This window comes from Aquila chrysaetos (assembly GCF_900496995.4).
Source record: "Aquila chrysaetos chrysaetos chromosome W unlocalized genomic scaffold, bAquChr1.4 W_unloc_3, whole genome shotgun sequence".
Lineage (NCBI taxonomy): Eukaryota > Metazoa > Chordata > Aves > Accipitriformes > Accipitridae > Aquila > Aquila chrysaetos.
In genome coordinates, this window is record NW_024470323.1 from 3,168,211 (window position 1) to 3,190,192 (window position 21,982).

Consider the following 21,982-nt stretch of genomic DNA (forward strand, 5'->3'; position numbering starts at 1 on the left):
TTGTCAGCAATACTCGAAAATGTTGTATATTTTACAGTGCTAGACCTAAAAGATGCCTTCTTTGTATCCCCTTGGAAGAAGAAAGCCAGAAGTTGTTTGCTTTTGAATGGGAAAGTCCTACCACAGGGAGGAAAATACAGTTCTGCTGGACCATGCTGCCACAAGGATTCAAGAATAGCCCGACATTGTTTGGTAATGTACTTGCCAAGGAATTGGAAAATTGGCAAGGTAAGAATCCTTCCATTACTTTGCTGCAGTATGTGGATGATATCCTACTTGGGGCAAAGACTGAACAAGAATGTAAACCTGCAACTATAGATTTGCTGAATTTTTGGGGACTGGCTGGATATCGGGTATCTCAGACGAAGGCTCAAATGATACAAACCACTGTAACTTACTTAGGATTTAAGATATCTCAAGGAAAAAGAGAACTAAGAGCGGAAAGAAGTTATTTGTTGGATAGCTCCCCCCAATCTAAAAGAGAACTATGAGGATTTTTGGGAATGGCTGGATGGTATAGACTCTGGATACCAAATTTTAGCCTGATTGCCAAACCATCATATGCGGCTATGAAGGGGCCTGGAGAAATTTTGGAATGGACACCAGAGCGTCGGAAAGGATTTGATTCCATTAAAACTGAATTAATGAGAGCCCCTGCTCTGGGTCTGCCGGACTTAAGCAAACCCTTTACATTATATATGCATGAGAGGCAACATGTAGCATTGGGAGTCCTGACTCAAACTCTGGGAGACTGGAAAAGACTGGTAGCTTACTTCTCCAAGCAGCTAGACGAGGTAAGCAAAGGATGGCCTGCATGTTTGAGAGCTGTAGCTGTGGTGGTAGTGTTAGTTAAGGAAGCCTGGAAATTAACCTTGGGGCAGCCTATCACAGTTTTTGTACCCCATGCAGTGATAACTGTGCTTGAACAAAAGGGGCATCATTAGATCTCTCCTAGCAGGTTAGCCCAATATCAGGTGGTGTTGACTGAACAGGGCGATGTCATTTTAAAAATGTCTTCAACCTTGAATCCTGCCACTTTAATGCCGGTAGACAAGAAAGGGGAACTGGAACATGACTGCTTGCAGGTTATGGAACAGGTATACTCTAGATGACCTGATTTGAAAGATATACCATTAATCAATCCAGAAACTGAACTTTTTACAGATGGAAGTAGCTTCATGGTGAATGGAGAATGGAAAGCTGGGTATGCCGTTGTAACCCTACAAGAGGAGGTTGAAGCATGAGCATTGCCACCCAATACCTCCGCTCAGAAAGCAGAGATCATAGCTCTAACTCAAGCTTTGGAGCTATCCAGAGATAAAAAGGTAAACATATATACAGACTCCAAATATGTGTTTAGAGTGGTCCACGCACATGGAGCCATTTGGAAAGAGCATGGATTGTTATCCTCTCAAGGAACCCCTATCAAATATGGACCAGAGATTTTGAAACTGCTGCAAGCTGTTCTAGGACCAAAAGCAGTTGCAATTGTACATTGCAAAGCTCACCAGAAAGGACAAACCAAGATAATCAAAGAAAATCGAAAGGCAGATGAAACGGCTAAAAGAGTTGCAGAAAGGGCATAATTGATTGGGGCACTGATCCCACCAAGAGAAGTTCAATGGGAAGCTCCGGAATATTCTGAAGAGGAGGATCAGCTTGCCAAATATTTGGAATGTACCAAATCAGAGGAAGGTTGGTGGGTAACTAAAAATGGACAAGTATTGATCACTACCCCAATGGTAAGAGAAATATTGAAGAAAACCCATAATGAATCCCATATGGGAGCAGACACTTTGGTTGCAAGCGTTAAAAGATATGCTGTAGGACCAAAAATGCAAAAATTAGCTGATAAAATTGTACGACAATGTCAGCAGTGTTGCAAGAATAATCCAAAAATTCAAAGAAAGCCTCCTTTTGGAGAAGTGAGACGAGGTCAAACGCCGGGGGAATACTGGCAAATAGATTTCTCTGAATTACCAAAATGTAACCAATTTAAATATCTTTTGGGTTTAGTAGATACTTTTTCTGGGTGGCCTGAAGCCTTCCCGTGCTGTACCAACAAAGCTAGAGAAGTAGTTAGGATCTTGCTCAAAGAAGTGATTCCGAGATTCGGCATGCCAGAAGGGATGTCATCAGACAATGGCCCTCACTTTATAGCTGAAGTAGTTCAGGGGGTTGCTAAGTTCCTACAAATACAATGGGATCTTCATACACCTTGGAGACCCCAATCAAGTGGGAAGGTAGAAAGGATGAATCAAACCCTAAAGAGACAGATCTCAAAGCTGTGTCAGGAAACACAGATGAAGTGGGTAGATGTCCTACCTATAGCATTAATGAGAATTTGGATCACTCCTAGAGTAAGAGAAAAGGTGAGTCCTTTTGAAATACTGTATGGAAAACAGTATCCTGCAAACTCAATGACAGGAAAAGGAGACCAAATGCATGCAAAAGGAGAAGAAATATTGGTTAATTATTTATTATCCCTGTCACGGACTTTGTCTTCCTTACGTAGGTACCTTAACCAATGAACTCCTTTGCCTTTAGACTCGCCAGTACATGAATTTCAACCTGGAGATGCAGTTTATATCCGCACCTGGAAAGATGAGCCTTTGAAAGAAAAATGGAAAGGACCTTAGCTGGTGCTACTTACCACTTATACTGCTGTGAAAGTGAAAGGTATAGATTCATGGATACACTATACCCATGTGAAGAAAGCTCCACAGAAGGAGTGGATCTCTGAAGAAACGGGACCACTGAAGCTGAAACTCTCTCGGTCCCAGTGAACTGTAACTGGGACTCTGAGAAGTCATATATTGAGCTAGATTGCTAGATTGTACGCAAGGCCTAGTATCTTTGTATTGTGTTTTGATAGTTATTTTCATACCTTTGTTAGTGTATTTGTGTAAGTATACAGATTTCTTTAGAAAAGAAATGAAGGAACTAAGGGGGGTAATATTCTTCTGTTGCCTATGGATATGGATAAAGTTAAAAGATGCCCGAGTGTCTTGTGGGGAACCAGGAAATCCATGGGAAAAGAACTTGCATTTTGAATTATTGCAGAAAACAGTACAAATGGCGATCAAGTCTAATTGTTGGATCTGTACTCATTTCCCCGAGCATTCTAACAAAGGTGTTCCTTTAATAGGAATACCCCTCAATTTCTCTTTCCCGGAATTTGTAAAGTATGTGCAGAATAACAATGACCAAACATACGATGACACAATAGAGCAAGAATGGAAAGTTCACAGTCTACCAGGAAATTATTATCAATGTCTAGAGAGATGTAATCATAACACAGACTGGCCACCAAGACCTAAACTTAATTGTACTGGAGCTATATATGTAGGAGAATATGCAGATTGTTCCAAAGGTACATTTGAAATCCGATACCGAAGTTGGTCTGAAAAACAAAGAACTGGCTGGCAGGTTCCGAAGGGAAGTGGTTGGTATTGGCTTTGTGGTGACAAGGCTCATAAAACCCTACCTCCTAATTGGTCAGGAACATGTACCTTAGGAGCAGTAGTACCTAATATCACAATAATTGAAAATTTAGGATCTCAAATATGGACGAGAACCTACTTTCGAAGGAGTAAAAGAACTGCTAATCTATTGATTGATAGACCCACAGGATTTCACTCCTTCGTGAGGTGGTTTATTCCCTGGTTAGGAGTTAGCGAGTTAGAGAAAACTATAGTAAATATTTCAGTCATAATTGAGAAAATTGGGAACGAGACTTACGATGCTATAAAAGCCCTACAAGAAGAAGTGTCTGAATTGGCTAAAATTACTTTACAAAATAGAATGGCTCTTGATATGATGCTAACCTCCCAAGGAGGAGTGTGCACAGTTCTAAATACTAGTTGCTGTGTATATGTGGATCAGAGTGGTTGAATTTCTACAGACTTAGAAAAAAACTGGAAACAAACTAAAATACTTTGTGAGATACAAAAGGATGACACATCTTACAGGTTTGAAGAAACATTTAAGTGGTTGACTTCCTGGTTCCCCAATTTAAGTTTGTGGGTAAAAAGGTTATTGAACTATATAATAATTGCTTTAATAGCTTTTGTGTGTATTTATGCATTGGTATCTTGTGTTACTAAATGTTGTTCTAAGGTTTATGAGAAAATAATTTGAGGTGAGACTGATATAAGAGAAACCACATTGAGGTTCCTCTTTTATAATCTCAGAGGGGGGAAATGTAGTCATATGTTTGAGTTACGGCCTAGCTGTGGTGCAATTTAGGGTTAAACATGATGCGTTGTCCTTTAAGGAGGACCAGTACTCCATAGCTTCACTATGCAAGCCTGATTACTTTGTATAAACTATGCATGCTTTGCTAATGACTATGCCCTTGGAGAGGGAACTAAAGACTGATAAAAGGAAACATCCTGCCCCAGAAGGCACTGGGAAGGCCGGATGACTGCTGAAGAAGCATGAACTAAGGGAAAGGTAGAGGTGGCAGGGGGAGATCGCGACCACCGACTCAATTCAAGGCTGGAAGAACTTGCCCCCCCCCCACCTGCAAGGAACATGCATGCTAATTTAAATATAACTGACCAATAGTAGATGAGAGGGTGACTACTAACTGATGAATGTAAATTTAGGCGGGTTTTTACTGATCATGTAACAGAATAAATATGTTGCAGTTCTTTGGTGTGGTGTGCCAGCTTTGTGGAGTCACCACCTGGCACCCATCTCTGCGCAGACATGAAATAAACAAATATCTTGGCTCTGTGTGTAAGATTGGCTTATTGCACACCGGGTACTGAACCCCGCTTATGGGACAACAGAGCCAGGCCCTGCCACCACCTCAGAGCCCCTGGGGAGAGTTGCTGCTCTTGGCCTCCAGTCAGCTCTTCAGAGCACCGGGTTCAGAGCGTGGCCTCTGCCACTCAAATACCAGTGTCCTCAGCCATGTAGTCTTCAGTCTACACTTACCTTCTTAATAACTTTCCTGCCACAGTTCAAAATAGAAAAGGAAAATCTTCTGTATGGTCTTACTGCAAGTATGTCCCACTGGAGGGGAATTTCTTATACTTGCGACTCAGAGCTCGTACCAGGACTGCAGACAGGAGATGCCACGTAGAGCACAGCCTAAATGTAAATTAAGGAGAAAAATATGATTTTAAGAGTAGAGAAATACTGATAACAGAGGAATTATTTTCCAAGTATTTGCTATTAAAAACACCCCCCGGCCCAGTTAACAAATTGTTGTTAGAAGTTGAGTGAAGAAAAATCACGCATGCTTCTCTGAATTTAGGAATTCCAGATTTTATTTATAATGCAAGGCACAACCCCCATTACATTTCAAAAATGCAACAAACTCTTTTTCCACAAGTCTGCCAAATCATCTGGTATTTTAACTTGCCTCTAGTAAGAGCGTACCTTGACCCTCCATTCTATCTGACTGCCTGGTGAGGGGTTGGAGATGGGCAGGGGATAAGCTGCAGCAGGAAGGGGAATGTGAGAAGCGGGAATGAAATGCAGTGAGCAGCAGCTGTGCTGCCCGCTTCCCTCCCAACTTGCTGCCCATAGAGCAAACCCAGACACTGCTGCGCACAAAGTCATGTTCCAAATCTGAATTGCAGAGATGTGTCAGGGCGCTGGGAGAAGGCGTGTTTGAAATGGCGTATTAAACAGGCAGAAGGAGGAAAGGACAGAAGATAATACTACTGCTGATGATCTGCATTTTTACTTTTTAATGGTGTTTACTACATGTGTGGATTAAGGCTGACAAGAAGACAAACCTGCTTCCCCAGCAGACAGTGGATCTTGTCCTCCTGAAAGATATAGGCAGAGAGGTTTCTCTGTTAGCTTGCTGGTTAGTGTCACTGTAGGAAGTACAGAAAAGCATTTCTTCAAGGCAATGTATAGGGAGTCCTGTCAGTGAACTGTAGTCATTGTATGGTGTATTGGGTTTGCGTGGCAAGGTTTTGGTAGTGGGGGAGGCTACAGGGGTGGCTTCTGTGAGAAGCTGCTAGAAGCTTCCCCTGTGTCCAAGAGAACCAATGCCAGCCGGCTCCAAGATGGACCCACCGCTGGCCAAAGCTGAGCCAATCAGCGATGGTGGTAGTGCCTCTGTGATAACATATTTAAGAAGGGGAAAAAACTGCTGCACAACAGCAGCCGGAAGAGAGGAGTGAGAATATGTGAGAGAAACAACTGTGCAGACACCAAGGTCAGTGAAGAAGGAGGGGGAGGAGGTGATCCAGGCACCAGAGCAGAAATTCCCCTGCAGCCCATGATGAAGACCATGGTGAGGCAGGCTGTTCCCCTGCAGCCCATGGAGGTTAACGGTGGAGCAGATATCTACCTGCAGCCCATGGAGGACCCCACGCCGGAGCAGGTGGGTGCCCAAAGGAGGCTGTGACCCCATGGGAAGCCCACGCTGGAGCAGGCCCCTGGCAGGAACTGTGACCCCACAGGGGGACCCACACTGGAGCAGTCTGTTCCTGAAGGACTGCACCCTGTGGAAAGAGCCCACACTGGAGCAGTTTGTGAAGAACTGCAGCCTGTGGGAAGGACTCGCATTAGAGAAGTTTGTGGAGGACTGTCTCCCATGGGAGGGCCCCCATGCTGGAGCAGGGGAAGAGCATGAGGAGGAAAGAGTGGCAGAGACAATGTGTGATGAACTGACTGCAACCCCCATTCCCTGTCCCCCTGTACCTCTCGGGGGGAGAAGGTAGAGAATTTGGGAGTGAAGCTGTGCCTGGGAAGAAGAGAGGGTGGGGGGAAGGTGTTTTAAGATTTGGTTTTATTTCTCATTATACTAATCTGGTTTTGATTGGCAATAAATTAAATTAATTTCCCCAAGTTGAGTTTGTTTTGCCTGTGATGGTAATTGGTGAGTGATCTTTCCCTGTCCTTATCTCGACCCATGAGCCTTTTGTTATATTTTCTCTCCCCTGTCCAGCTGAGGAGGGGGAATGATAGTGCAGCTTTGGTGGGCACCTGGCATCCAGCCAGGGTCAACCCTCCACATATGGTAAGAGGTATAATATGAAAGGAGAGAGTTAGTTAAGACATTACAAATAGTTGAAGGAACAAGTAACTTGTGTGATCATAAAGGTTGTGAAAAATGCCATATCACTAATATTTTATGAGAATATAAAAGCTTTATTGGTCTGACTGGGTTTAGTTATATGAATAAAATATGTATATAATATTTAAGCCAAAGAAGTTGCTCTTATGGGAAATTGAGACATGAATGTAAATATCTAAGACACATCTTGGTATTCTGTGTCACTATATGAGTCTGCTTTGGGTGATATTTTGGTTTTGTAGGATGTGTGTGCTTTAATTAGCTATTTGGAGGAGGAGGACTGTCAATTCTTTTGCTCTGTGTTTCTTTTAGCTCTTACAGGATTGTGTTATCTCTGCCTGGATGTCTACAACTTTGAAATAAACTTTTAGATTCTCTAGTACTCAATAATTATTTTTTGGGTATCTGTAGTGCAAAAGCAGAATGGTGTATTGGCAAGATTTTGTGTATTCAGATCTCCTTTTGACGTTTCACAAAGATAGTGAAAAGTTGTTATGTTTCACAAAGTCCAATTTCTGAATGAGGCTATTTTTCTGGTGTTTATGTAGACTTAAATTGATCTGACTAGTTTTCTAGTGCTTTCATTTTTTTCCACTGCTGGTATATTTATCAGACATTCTCTGAAGGACACCATCTGATTTTTAAGATTGTGAAATAGGCATGTTTTACTATCTTTTGCAAGCTAGAGCCTTAAAAAAAAAAGGGTTTTTTTTTTAAACAAGATTCACTGTTCTGTGATTTTTCTTCTGAAAAAGCTTTTATTTTATTCCTTTTCATTCATATATATATATGCACACATATAAATACATTTAGAATGAGCCTTCTATGAATTCTTGTTATTAAATCACTTGTTAAAGTACAGTAGTTGAGTCTACATTGTCCTCATAGTTCAACTATTTTGTTTTGTTCTTTACACAGGAGCCCTTACCAAAGTAAAGGAGAGTAAGCGACATGTGGAAGAGGGGAAGATGGAGCTCCAAAAAGCTGAGGGCATTCAAGAACGCTGTAACATTATTTCTTTTGCGACCCTAGCAGAAATTAATCATTTCCACAAAATTCGTGTGAGGGACTTTAAATCACAGATGCAGCATTTCTTGCAACAGCAAATACTCTTTTTTCAAAAAGTGACACAAAAGCTAGAAGAAGCTCTTCACAAGTATGACAGTGTTTAATCTCTGAACTTTGATTTGTGGACTTTCCTCAGTATGAATGTGACTGAAGCAGCAGAGCAAATGCTGCTGCTGCAGAACCGTTGCCAGTGGTAGATGGTGGTACAAGGATGGTTTTGTGTTCACCTGGAATCCTGGTTTAATCTTCGATTATGTAGAAAGGAAACAGTTATAGGGCTATGTAGTAGAAACAGTACCATGCATTGTAACTAAGTTATACTGTGTATGCCTACACTACCATTGTAACTTTTTTGAAATAATGAGTATACTATTTGCCTTATTGCTTTTTGAAATATGGTATTTTGGTGCATACTTTGTAGACCTTTTGGATCTTTAAAGAAGTTGGCTAGATAAAAGCCTGCTTCAGATGCCTTTTTACTTTCCTAGATTTGGATTTCCTAAATTCAGATGATTCTCTGTTTACAGACTCCTAGTAGAGCAGCCATGTGATTCTGTGCCTTTAGACTCTATTTTTCCTTTTCTAGTAAGTCACATTTTTATGATTGAATGAATGAAGGGTTGATGCCTATAACAGGAACTGATTATGAAACCTCATATTGACTGGAAAAAAATCAGCTGCCATCCAGTTTGCACAGCAAGTACTGTCTTACGACAAATGTTGTCTCAAAAAGGAGAACTTAAATCTGTTCACACTTGCCCTGAAAATGGAGACTACTTGTTACGTGTACTAGGATGTTAAGCACATATACAAAAATATACCACTAAATCCCCTTTCTGAAATGAATATTACATTTTTTTAGTATAAAACATTACTGAGAGTGGAAATTTTAAGAGCTAGCCTAATAAAAATGATGTTTATCAAGGGGATATGAATGCAAGCTGTATAGCTAGAACATTTTTTAAGTTTGAAATGAACTGCTCATTGTTCATTGCTGATTCAGTTTATCTTCAGATTTGCATCTACATTGCCAGTTGTCTGAGTTGAGACTCCACTGTGATTCATTAGTTTACTAAGTTACAAAATTTCAGGGATGTTCAGTAATATAAATGTTCTGAAACAAGTCTTGGCTGAACTAACTTGGAAAACAGGTTGCATTTTTATGTTTATAACACTCAAGAATTAACAGTTGTCTTAATTTTTGTATAAATATTTTTGACAAGCAGGGTGCATTTATGTATACGTAAACACTATCTTTTAAAGAGTTTTCTGGCTTATTTCCCTTGAACTGTCTGAAGTCTGTGTTTATAACCTATTGGTTTCCTTCTTATAGGTCAGTATGAAAGAGGGTTTTTATTTATCCTACCTTTTTTCTCCTAAACAAAAATAACAAAACCTTCCAAGGAAGCAAAATGTTTACTTTTTTTGTTTTAATTAAATTAATCTAAGATAGCTTAAACAAACAAAAGCCTGGAAAAGGAAGTTAAGCAATAGTTACATTTAAGTACAAACCATTCCTCACCTATGCAGCAGAAATGTACAGTTCTTTCCTTCGATCATGTCAGTTTCTGTAGCTTAACCCCACACCTCTGTTTTAGAGGAATAAATGTAACAATGTAGTTTTGGTTTTAAGATTCATCCCCAGATGCTTGGAGATTGCTATTTTGAGCATGTTGCATTCGGCAGTGCTGCTAGTATGTACCCAAAGAAGTAAAATACAAAATAACAAAGAGGAAAAAACAGCATCTGTAAAAGAAAGGACAGTTGGTGAGGAAAGACTCCATTTCCAGGCTATTAAAAGAGTGCTGCAAACAACAAGGTTGACCATAAGGACCATAGTCATAGGGCTGACTTGCTCTTTATCTTCCTCATGGTGTCTTGTTCTACATTCAAAACTCACCACTTCCCATAATAGCTCTTCCCAGCAGTACTCCAGCTTCCCATATGTTGTTTAATTACATGAGATAGTGATGAGCTAGGTTTGAGCTGAGTTCCATGGCTTCCAGATACTGTCTTATTAAACATCTTTGCAGTAATTAGATCAGACTACAATCAAATTAATTCTACATGGAAGTATTAAGACCTGTTCAGAAATTGATCTTGTTCCAGTTGAAGTATTCTAGGAGGTTAGTATTAATGACATATATGTGTCCAGGGGGAAATTAAGCTGTGATATGTATACATACAACATAATCAGATAGGTACAGTTTTCCCAAATAAACTGTCATGGCCTTCACCTTACTTTCTTATTTGTGAATTTTTGGGGTGAGGGGAAAGTGGGGGTGCTAATTGGTTAAACTTGATGTACCAAAAAACTTGACTGGAATCCTGGATCTGAATTGTTGCAGAGTTCGGAAAGGTTCAAATCCACATCCATATTAGCATCTTCCTTTTTTCCTCACTCTTTATGGAGTTGAACTGATATAGGGAGCCTAAATTCCATTAATGCTTACTGCACTATGCTAGAACTACAGTTTTAATTTTATTTGGAACAAGTATCACATTGACCACTCATGACTGATGGACTACTGGATGGTGTGGTCTGAGATCCGAATGTACTCTACAGTAAAGTGAATGTATATTGTGTGGGACTGTGGAAGCATCAAAGGAAATCTAACAGAATCCTTTTAAATAAATAAATGTGGAGGAAAGCAAATTAGCTCTATAGAATAATATTAAATGCCTTTGCTTTATTCCACTCCTGTAATTTGTTTTTGATGCATCACAATTTTTTCATTGACAGTAGTTAAGTATCTGGTATACTTGCTGGGGGTTAGAGAGATTGAACCGAAAGCTGCAAGAAGATCCACTGAGGTATTGGTTTCTGTGAAAGTGCTGAATCCAATGAAAACTGTGGAATATATTCCCCATCAGGGGAATATATCTACTTAGAATGACCAGCAAGTGGAGTGTGAATAATGTTTCTATTTAAATTGTAGGTTTTAGATTTAGAAATTAACAACCTGCTAAAATGATGAGATCAGTGTGCTTCCCAGCCCTTTTGTTGTCTGATACTTGCAGAGAACACAGTTGCCTCTATTTATGACTTGTGCATGTTTTCTAGATTCTCTCTACCAGTTTCAGGGTCCAATGGTGTTATGGGTTTGTGTGGCGTGGTTTTTTTGGTAGCGGGGGAGGGGGCCACAGGGGTGGCTCCTATGAGAAGCTGCTAGAAGTTCCCCTGGCTCCATGTCAGACCCACCTCTGGCCCAGGCCAACCCAATCAGTGACAGTGGTAGTGCCTCTGGGATAACAGATTTAAGAAGGGGAACCTGCAGTGAGTAGTGGGATTGGAATGTGAGAGGAACACCTATGCAGATACTGAGGTCAGTGAGGAAGGAGGGTGAGGAGGTGCGCCAGAGGAGGTGATGCCCCTGCAGCCCGTGGTGAGACAGCAGGCTGTCCCCCTGCAGCCCATGGAGGTGAGCGGGGGAGCAGAGGCCCCCGAAGATGGCCGTGACTCCATGGGAAAGCCCGTGCTGGAGCAGTTTGTGACTGAAGATCGGCCCGCGGAAAGGACCCACGCCAGGGAAGTTCATGAAGAACTGCAGCCCGTGGGAAGGACTCATGCCGGAGAAGTTTGTGAAGGACTGTCTCCCGTGGGAGGGACCCCACGCTGGAGCAGGGGGAGAGTGTGAGGAGTCCTCCCCCTGAGGAGGAAGGAGCGGCAAGAGACAATGTGTGGCAAACTGACTGCAACCCCCATTCCCCGTCCCCCTGCGCTGCTGGGGGGAGGAGGTAGAGAATTCGGGAGTGAAGCTGTGCCTGGGAAGAAGGGAGGAGTGGGGGGAAGGTGTTCTAAGGTTTGGTTTTACTTCTCAGTATCCTTGTTTTGATTTGATTTGTAGTAAATTAAATTGATTTTGTTTCTTCCCCGAGTTGAGCCTGTCTTTTGTCCGTGACCATAAGTGGGGAGCGATCCCTCCCAGTCCTTATCTCGACCCATGAGCCTGCCTTTATATTTTCTCCTCATCCCACCATGGCTGGGCCGGGGGAGTGAGTGAGCGGCTGCATGGTGCTTTGTTACCAGCTGGGCCTAAACCACGACAAATGACATGGTACTCTTGATTTAGAAGTGTTCTAAGACCCAGCTTAGAGAGATCAGTAGGAAAATTATGTGGTGATGAAACATTCAAGACAAGCACCAACAAAATCTGATAATTCAAAATGGAAGAATATGTTGCATATAAAATTGATATTTTTTAGAAAATGTTAATGAACTGCCTACACTGAAAATGCCTACGTTATTTGGTGAGGCACAGGTATCTTTTTGGTGAATTACAAGACCCTGTTTGCAGTACCTTCTTATTTTGCCAGACCTTCAGTATTCCAGCTAACATATTCCGTGCTGGTTGTTTTCTCCAGCCTGAATTCTTCTGGGAAACTTAAATGAAAGTTGTTCAGCTATTTCACAGAAGGAGATCATAAAAATGAAAAAGATTTTTTCCTCTTAGATTCTTTAAACAGTTTGGCTAGAAATCTTTAGTTCTTTCATACTTTAGAACAAGGACTTGAAATTTGGCAGACTCGTTACCTTTTGCACTTTTGCATCCTTAGATATGCCTGTGAAAATTTGCCTAAATATTTCCAAGTTAAACTAAGGTTTCTCCAGGCCCTACTGTGCTAAAATTTGACAGATAAATTTTCTGTAGCTCCCACTTGCTCCAAGCAATCTTGGTTCTAACCTCAGTCAGCAGTGGCTAAGTGAGATTTTCTCTGTAATTGTTTTTCCCTTCATCCAGAAGGGGCTGAACCTCCCAGAGCAGAAGCTGAGCAAAGCAGCTGTTGGTAGGTCCTGGCATTGCTGCTCTTTCTACCTGGCCATGGGAGGAGAGAAGCAGCAGCCTGGAATACAATTTTGAAGTTGGGTCTGGCAGCTACAGCAAGGTAGAGGTTGGGGAGGAACACATGGGGACAAAGATCAGAAAAGGGTGAGGACAGAAAGCCCTGTGACTACAAAAGTCTGTTCCTCCAGTCTCTGATTATACCTTGGGCTTCCAAAGCATCCGTGTCCTTTTGCTGTTACTAAATAGCCATAATGAGAAGTCACAAAATGGGTAATTTAAGTTCTTCTGGTGGTGAGGACAGCAATGTTTTGTTTCTCATTATAAATTACTTTCTTTGCTCAATGTTCAAAGGTCTGATATGGCAGTTGAAAAGTTTTAACTGTTGATGAACTATAGATTTAGGGGCTGAAGGAGATGCCATAATGCAGGCTCTGTGATGCAGTGCTATGGGTATTGATATGGCTCCATATGTTCTATTAACTGTTTTTTTCTTGGGGAGGGAAGAGGGAATTGATTTAGGAAGTTGCACACAATAAATGACTGTATTAAAGAATGCTAAGGTTGACCAGTAAAAAAAAAAGCTAGGAAATTTCAGAATTGAAGTTGCCTGTGTAGCTAGTATATCAAGGCACATCATGGCACACAATTACATAACTGCTTTCCACCACTTCCCTGCCTTATTCAGTGCACAGGATATACTAAGGTCTTTCAGGGAGAGTGTTGTCTGTATAATCCTTCCTTCTTTTGTAGCATCAGTTGTACTGTGCACAGTGATAAAGGCAGGCAGCGTGAAGATCAAGTAAGGGTCTCCCTCAGCCTGCAGAGTGGTGCTCAGAGAACTTGACTGTCCCTGCCTCTACCCAAGTTGTTCTATGCAATATAAGCCACACAAAATAATTTGTGTTAAGAGCATGCTTTCCATTTTGTGTAGGTTTGAGTTTAAACCCAGGACCTAATCTGAAAAAAAGTGCTGGGCATTCACAGTTTTTGCTGAAGGTTGTGGACATTCTGCTTTGAATAGAGAAAATGCTACAAAATGCAAAGTTCTCTGGAAAAAAAATAAATCAGGAATTCATTTCTTTAAGTAGACCACCACAAATTAGAGGACACTTGTAATCTATCCGCTGCAAAAGGGGAATAATAAACCCAGCTCATTTTGCTGGAATGTTGTGAATATAAACTCCTTGAAATAAATAGAGTTTTCAGACATTGCTTTATTAAGATTAAAAAAACCACCCTCAAACCCTCATAAGGAAATTAATACTCAGTCTTCATGAGGTGGTGTGGTAGGTTGACCCTAGCTGGATGCCAGGTGCCCACCGAAGCCACTCTATCACTCCCCCTCCTCAGCTGGACAGGGGGGAGAAAATATAACAAAAGGCTCATGGGTCAAGATAAGGACAGTTTAATAAAGTGAAAGCAAAGGTCGCATGTGAAAGCAAAGGAAAACAAATGATGTTATTCTCTACTTCCCATCAGCAGGCGATGTCTGGCCATTTCCTGGGAAGCAGGGCTTCAGTACGCGTGGTGGTTGCTCCGGAAGACTAAATGCCCCCCTTCCGTCTCCCTTTACTTAGCTTTTATATCTGAGTTGATATCATATGGTATGGAATATCTGTTTGGTTAGTTTAGGTCAGCTGTCCTGGTTATGTCCCCTCCCAAGATCTTGCCCTGCCCCAGCCTGCCATTGAGGGGGGTGAAAATGTTGGCGAGACAGCCTTGATGCTGTGCCAGCACTGCTCAGCAGTAGCCAAAACACTGGGGTGTTATCAACACCTTTCTAGCTACTGATTCAGAGCACAGCACTGCTAGGGCTGCTATGGGGAGAATTAACTCCATCTCGGCCAGACCCAATACGGGTGTGAATATTACTTAGGAAATAAAGGATGGGGCCATGGGTAGAGCAGTGAGGTAAAATAAGCCTCTAGAGGAAGCTCACTCAGGTACTGTTCATTCAGTGAACTGAAAGAGAGAAAGGTCTTCCCAGAAAAATTGTATGTGATCATGTCATTGGAGCCCATTTTTTATGCATATTCACAGGAAAGCTGAATTAAGTCACATGGGTTACCCTACTTCTGGCATTTCCTAAGTTTTGAGATACTGCTTTTGTAATTTCAGTAATTTCTCAATATAACACAGTGCAGAATAGTACATGCTATACATAGAAACATAAATTATGTAATATATACAAGTACTGTAACTTCAGTATACTTCAGACTCATACAGTTAACAGCAGAGCTCAGACATGCACTGACTTAATTTTAATATATATGACTTTTAGATGCAATAAAAACATGAGGAGCATAACATAAATACACAAAAAATTAGAGTTAGGTGAGATAGTACAACATTTTATTTGTAGTGAGTTAGGGCGGCTGTATTTCTGTGGCAGTACATCCCGCCCCCCCATCCTGCCAGCAGGAAACAAAACTTCTCCAGGAAGGGAGAAGGGGAAGGAAACCCTGGAGGCTGCAGGTTGAAATTTGAACTGGCCAATCGAGATGCGCCAGGTACACCGAGGTGACCCTCCTAGCCAATAGAATTAAATGACCACAGGTCAGATTCGACAGGGGTATAAACGGGGTCCCGCCGGAGGACACGTTGGCAGTCCTCCTCGGAGCAGCGGGTCTGCAGTCGGGGACTCCCCCTTGGGTCGGGGCACTGCCCGAGGTAACTCCTCGAGGGAGAGAGCCCTCAGCTTTTAGGTGAGTGATATGCGCATTTTGAGCCATCACTTTAAATCTTGGGGATTCTTGAGTCAGCCGTGTAGTATTAATTCTCTTTACATCATTGAGCCTGTGGTTTTATAAAATGTTACTGGACTTCTAACTAACTTTTGCTGAAGAATAAATCTGAGTTTTAACACCTGTTGGATTTGGTTAGTCGTGCATCCGTAACAATTTCTCACAGTTGGCACTGATTCATCCCATGCTATTTTTTAAGATTTTTCTTTTGGAAAAAAAGCAAGAGTCAGTTCTTTCATTAAAAATAAAAGTAGTGAAATAATATAAGAGCATCCCCCCTTCCTTTTTTAATCACTAGCTCTCAAGTAAGAGTTATAGGAGATGCTCAGTTCCTTCTCTGACCTTGAGGAGTACTCAGCCATCTTTCTCTCTTTCAGGAGGGTACCAACAACCCCATGCAATGCTACAGGCTTGGGGAAGAGTGGCTGGAAAGCTGCCCAGCAGAAAAAGACCTGGGGGTGCTGGTTGACAGCCGGCTGAATATGAGCCAGCAGGGTGCCCAGGTGGCCAAGGCGGCCAATGGCATCCTGGCCTGTATCAGAAATAGTGTGGCCAGCAGGAGCAGGGAGGTGATTGTTCCCCTGTACTCAGCACTGGTGAGGCTGCACCTCGAGTACTGTGTTCAGTTTTGGGCCCCTCACTACAGGAAAGACATTGAGGTGCCGGAGCGTGTCCAGAGAAGGGCAACCAAGTTGGTGAGGGGCCTGGAGCACAAGTCTTGTGAGGAGCGGCTGAGGGAACTGGGGTTGTTTAGTCTGGAGAAAAGGAGGCTGAGGGGAGACCTTATCGCTCTCTACAACTATCTGAAAGGAGATCGTAGTGAGGTGGGTGCTGGTCTCTTCTGTCAGGTGGCTGGTGATAGGATGCAGGAGCATAATCATGGACTCAACAACAGATCAATATGATCATAGTTGAAGACCCTTTACTAGAGCATCAGACATCATTTTATACATTGATTACATCCGTACATGCGTTTAGCTATTTTACTACTGGTTACACACATTATTCACGCACTGTCCACGTGCCTAGTTACACTTAATGATTGGTTATATCAACACTGTACATGCGCATAAACATAAGACATAATTGGTTATACTAAAACATGCGAAACTTGTCTCAGTCTAATTGGTCAAGAAAAACTGCCGAATTGAGGTTCTTTGTGCCAAGTTCCCTTTATCGTGGAATGCGCAGCTGTGTTCTTCTAATTGGTATCTTTCTTTTTTTGTCTTCTTGTTTATTCTGTTCAAGGCCTTCTAAAGGCGTCTGGAATGCTCTTGTGACCGTTAGCTAAATATGTGTCCAAAATTCCCCCTTTTTTGTTTTCCGTCAATTAACACAGCCTTACTTGATCTATCAATTAATTTTTAAACACATTGCAATATACAAGGCACACAAATTAAAATACAAAAAAAAAACCCACTACGAGATAAATCAAAACTATCTTAACCAATGATTTAAGAGCAGCTCTATTTTGTAAGGTTGTGTGTCTAATACTATCTACATCTAACAGTAAGTCAGATAATACTACACCAATCTGTATTCAGGGACCCCAGAATTTGTGATTCCTGGGGTGGCAATGAGGGTGAATGCCCGATCCGTGGAAACCAGGCATTCCCATCCATTGAGTCCATGACCTGCTGCACAGGGGTCTCCATCAATAAGTTCTTAAACTTTGTTGATGCCAGTGGAACCCCCTATTAAACCTGTGAAAAAGGGATTGCTTGGTGTTGCTGTACAGAGGCATAAGCAATCTTGTCCGGTCACGTCAGCCAGGGTCATCCAGATGTTTTCTTTGGCTTGCGGCGGTATCCATGACTACGTCCATCCGAGGACTGTGAGGAAGATGGACCATCCGTACATTCTTGTGTTGTCTTGCTCCGCGAACTCAGCCCAGCAATCGGTAGGTGCCAGCTTTACGTGGGCGTCCCCACGGAGGCAACGATGGCCTTGCCGTACACCAGCCCGATGCTCTTCGGAAAAATCCCGATATTTGTACATTTGCAGAGGAACGGATTTCAGCACACGTGGCCAGCGGGTGCCAAAATCCGCCTCGGTTGCAACATGGGGAGCCTATGACGCATGCGCTCGCTGGCCAGGCGTGCTGCATGAGTCAGAGCCATCTTGTCTGTTGGTTCATGGCTTTGTGATGCGGTTGCAATGCACAGAGAATCTTGACCTGTTATGTTGGCCAAGGTGACCTACAAGATAACCAATTATATACAAACTGCAGCAACGACAAATGGGACAAAATTGACCACTAGCTCTCGTCTCCCTTATCCCCTGGGTCGTCTGTTGTGGTGTTCCTCCCATTCACAGTGGCAGAAGATTTCCACGGTTTTACCCAGCGAGCCGGTACCCACTTTGGTCCAGAATCTGTAATGACACACATATATCCTCTACCAGTTACTTGTACTTTTGCTGGGCCCATCCACTGTCCCGTGTTCAAATCCTTATACATTACTTTAATTCCTGTTGTTTTTACTGTTGATAAATCATTGCTCAAGGCACTGCTATGAATTACCATGGGAGGGTTATCGGCGTTGCCTGCCAACCGCAAAAAATTGAGTACATATAAAACTTTCCACATTCTTTCTTGTGGGGAGAGACCTATTTCTCCTGTTTTTTGTTTAGCTAACAGTCCTTTAATTACCTGATGTGCCCTTTCGATAATAGCTTGACCTGTTGGAGAGTGTGAAATGCCTGTGTGGTGTCGAACCCCCCACTGTTGACAAAACTCTGCCAAGGTATGAGAAGTGTACGCGGGTCCGTTATCTGTTTTTATGGCTTGAGGAACACCCATAATCGCAAAACATCCTATTAGGTGTTTTCTTACGTGTTTTGCTGATTCACCTGTCAATGGTGTGGCCCAAATAACCGAAGAAAAAGTATCTATGGATACGTGTAAATATTTTAGCCTGCCAAACTCAGCAATATGAGTGACATCCATTTGCCATAATTGAAGAGGCCGCAAGCCTCGAGGATTTACTCCTAAGCCAATGCCAAAACCAATCTGTTGGCAATCAGGACAAGATTGTACTATGCCTTGTGCATCTGCAAATGAAATAGCAAACTGACGAGAAAGCACCTTTGCACTTTGGTGGAAAAAGGCATGTGATAGTCGGGCTTGTTCAAAACTATTCACCGGTGGTCCTGTCCACATTGGGGCTGCTAGCATGTTGGCTCGTTCGTTTCCTTGCGTTAGGCCTCCTTGTAGTCCAGAATGACTGCGAATGTGTGTAATAAAATACGCTACATTGCGTTGATTCAACAATGACAAAAGTTCACGGAAAAGACCCGACAGGACAACATTATTTAATTCTTTTAGAACTGCATGTTCCAACGTTTGAACTACTCCTACAACATAAAGAGAATCAGACACTATATTTAATGGTACTTCTGTCCATTGTGAAAAGACCCAAACTACAGCTTTGAGTTCTAATGTCTGTAAGGAGTCCTCTTCCTGACCCTGTATGATGTGGTCTTGCCATTTGCCATCCTTTTTCCATGTAACTGCGGCCTTTCTGCTATTCTTGCTGGCATCTGTGAATACTGTAAGCCCTTGTACTGGTGTTTTAGATCTAATTGGAAAAGACTCAAAACTGTTTCCATGCAGAAAGGAAAACAATTTATGCACAGGGTAGGTATTCACAATTTCACCATTGTATCCTGCTAAAGCAATCTGCATATCCTGGGAGTGTCTCATTACCTATTCTAAATAGGCTTGTACTAACGGGATTATGATAAGGCAAGGTTCATGTCCTGCTATTTCTATTAGTCTAGATCTTCCTTTCATGATTAGTTGAGACAACAACTCAAGTCGACTTAATATCGACTTCTTTGGTCTAAAAGCTAGAAATACCCATTTTAAAATTCGCAAAGGATCTTTCAGTGCTGGATCCCATTGTGCTAATAATGTAAATGGATGATCACTACTCTTCTTGCCATTTATAACTATCAGCTGTATCAATAGGTCAAGGTCATATCGTGCCGCCTTAGAATTCACGATTTTATCCATGATACATTGTAAGGCTTTTGTCTGCTCTATGGACAACTGTCGCTTGTCATCTGCGTTAGTGCTAGTAGATAAAAGTGGCAATAATGGTGCTAAGTCCTCATTTGAAACCCCACACAAATTTCTTATCCATTGAATGTCACCTACTAGTTTCTGAGCATCATTTAATGTAGCGATGTCCATTTTTAACGTTATTTTCTGCGGCCTAACCTGAGTGGCAGTGATAACCCAACCAAGGTAGTTCCAGGGAGAACTTTTTTGTATTTTCTCGGGGGCTACTTTAAGTCCCTTTTTCTCCAAACATGGTATTAATTCCTTGAGGACTTGATCAGAATTCATATTTTTCCCTGCAATCAATATATCATCCATATAGTGATAGATCAGAAATTGAGCAAATCTTTCTCTGATTGGTTTCAAAGCCCAAGCAACAAAATGTTGACACATGGTGGGAGAGTTTTTCATTCCCTGTGGTAAAACTGTCCATTGATACCATTGTGCAGGCTCTGCCTTATTTATTGATGGTACTGTAAAAGCAAACTTCTCTTGATCTTCAGGATGTAACGGTATAGTAAAAAAACAATCTTTCAGATCAATAATCAAAATGTTCCAATCTACTGGAATCATTACCGGGGAGGGCAATCCAGGTTGTAAGGCTCCCGTACCATGCATTACTGCATTGATTGCACGTAGATCGTGCAACAAACGCCATTTCCCACTTTTCTTTGGGATGGTAAAAATTGGGGCATTCCATGGGCTAGTAGAGGGGACTATATGTCCTGCCTCTAGCTGCTCTTGTACTAACTCTTGAATCTTGGACAGCTTTTCTGCATTGAGCGGCCATTGATCAACCCATACCGTTGTTTCAGTTTTCCATCTCAGTTTTAGGATTGGCTGTCCTTCAATGGCCGCGATTAAAAACCCTGAGTTGTCAGCCTCGCACCCAGTTGACTCAAGATGTCTCGCCCGATCAATGCGATGGGAACGTTCAAAACATATGGTCGTGTTTTCACCTCAGAGCCGTCAGAAAAACATAAATTTAAATGCTCTTTGCTCACACTAGTGGATTGCATCCCACCAATTCCATAAATCCCTTCAGTGGTGTGTATTAGCTGCCATTCAGTAGGCCATTTACTTCTGGGAATTACGGTAACATCTGCTCCCATATCAATGATCATTTTTAAAACAATGGTTTCGTTTTTTGGTCCCATAATTCTCACTGTCTCCTCTGGTTTTGACTTTTGAATATTTAAGGCCAATAGCACTGCAGGTGAACCAGAGGATCCAAAACCTGCATCTCCTCGCAAAAGTTCGCCAGATTTTGGTACTCAGGATTCAAACGGAACTAACTGCGCTATGCGTGCACCTTTCGCAATATTCACTGGTGGCGTTATTGTTTGGACCATGATCACGATCACACGAGTGTAATCAGCATCAATTACTCCTGGTAAGACAAAAATCCCCTGTCGAGATGTTGACGATCGCCCCAACAATATCGCGCATAATCCATGACCAAGAAGTCCTTTCATATTTGATGGAATGAAATGCACCTTTGTGTCCAACAAAGTTACTTCTACTGCTGTTGCCACGTCCACTCCGGCACTTCCTGCTGTGGTGGAGAGGACGCTGTCCAGACACCCTGTATTTGTGTCATAGCGCGTGGGGATCTCGCGCTCAGTTGGGAGTTCCCCAAAACTCTGCCGCTGACATGATACTTCGATTTACATACTTTAGTCATGTGGCCTCTTTTCCCACATTGATCGCATGGTGTTTCACCAGAGACTTTACCATAAACTTTACATTGCGACTTAAAATGCCCTGGCTTTACACAATTAAAACATTTCTTTCCTCCTGGCCTTTCCCCGCTTTTTGGTTGTAGCAGAGGTCGCACTGCTGCGGCAAATGCAGAAGCAAAAAGAGCAGCTTTCCCTTGTTCACCCATACGGTCACAAGCTTCTAACATCTCACTAACAGTAACACCTCGAGGTAATGTGCACAATACTCACTTTGTTTTCGCATTTGCATTTTCAAATGCCAACTGATCAAGCAACTTAACCTTCATGTTACTATCAAGATCTGCGTGAGATTCCAATGCAGTATGCAGTCTGTCTATAAACTGAGCAAACGGTTCAGATTCTCCCTATCAAATATTAACATAGGAAGGAGAAACCTTTCCTTGCTCAGGTATGCTTTGGAGAGCTTTAAATGCCAATTCCTGTGATTGCATTAAAACTTGAGTATCAAATTGAGCTTGCCAAGCGGTGTTTGAAAATGGTCCAGAACCCATCAGCATTTGAGCAGTACATTGAAATAAGGGATCATTTTG

The 21,982-nt window shown here is 42.1% G+C and overlaps 1 protein-coding gene across 18 annotated transcripts in view; it reads left to right on the top strand.

Moving 5' to 3' along the window:
* The window catches only part of LOC115337142 (sorting nexin-18), a 55,094-nt gene extending 35,757 nt beyond the window's left edge, over nt 1-19,337 (top strand). Inside the window, exons 2-5 of one of the 18 annotated variants that reach the window (XR_005931805.1) lie at nt 82-794; nt 1,165-3,460; nt 3,503-3,522; nt 19,323-19,337. Coding sequence is in view for 8 of the 18 variants with exons in the window: in XM_041121571.1 (XP_040977505.1) it covers nt 82-491 (410 nt within the window). In the remaining 10 variants the exon portion in view is untranslated. The other 17 variants (XR_005931806.1, XR_005931804.1, XR_005931803.1 and 14 more) reach the window with 17 other exon arrangements.
* The last annotated feature ends 2,645 nt before the right edge of the window (nt 19,338-21,982 follow it).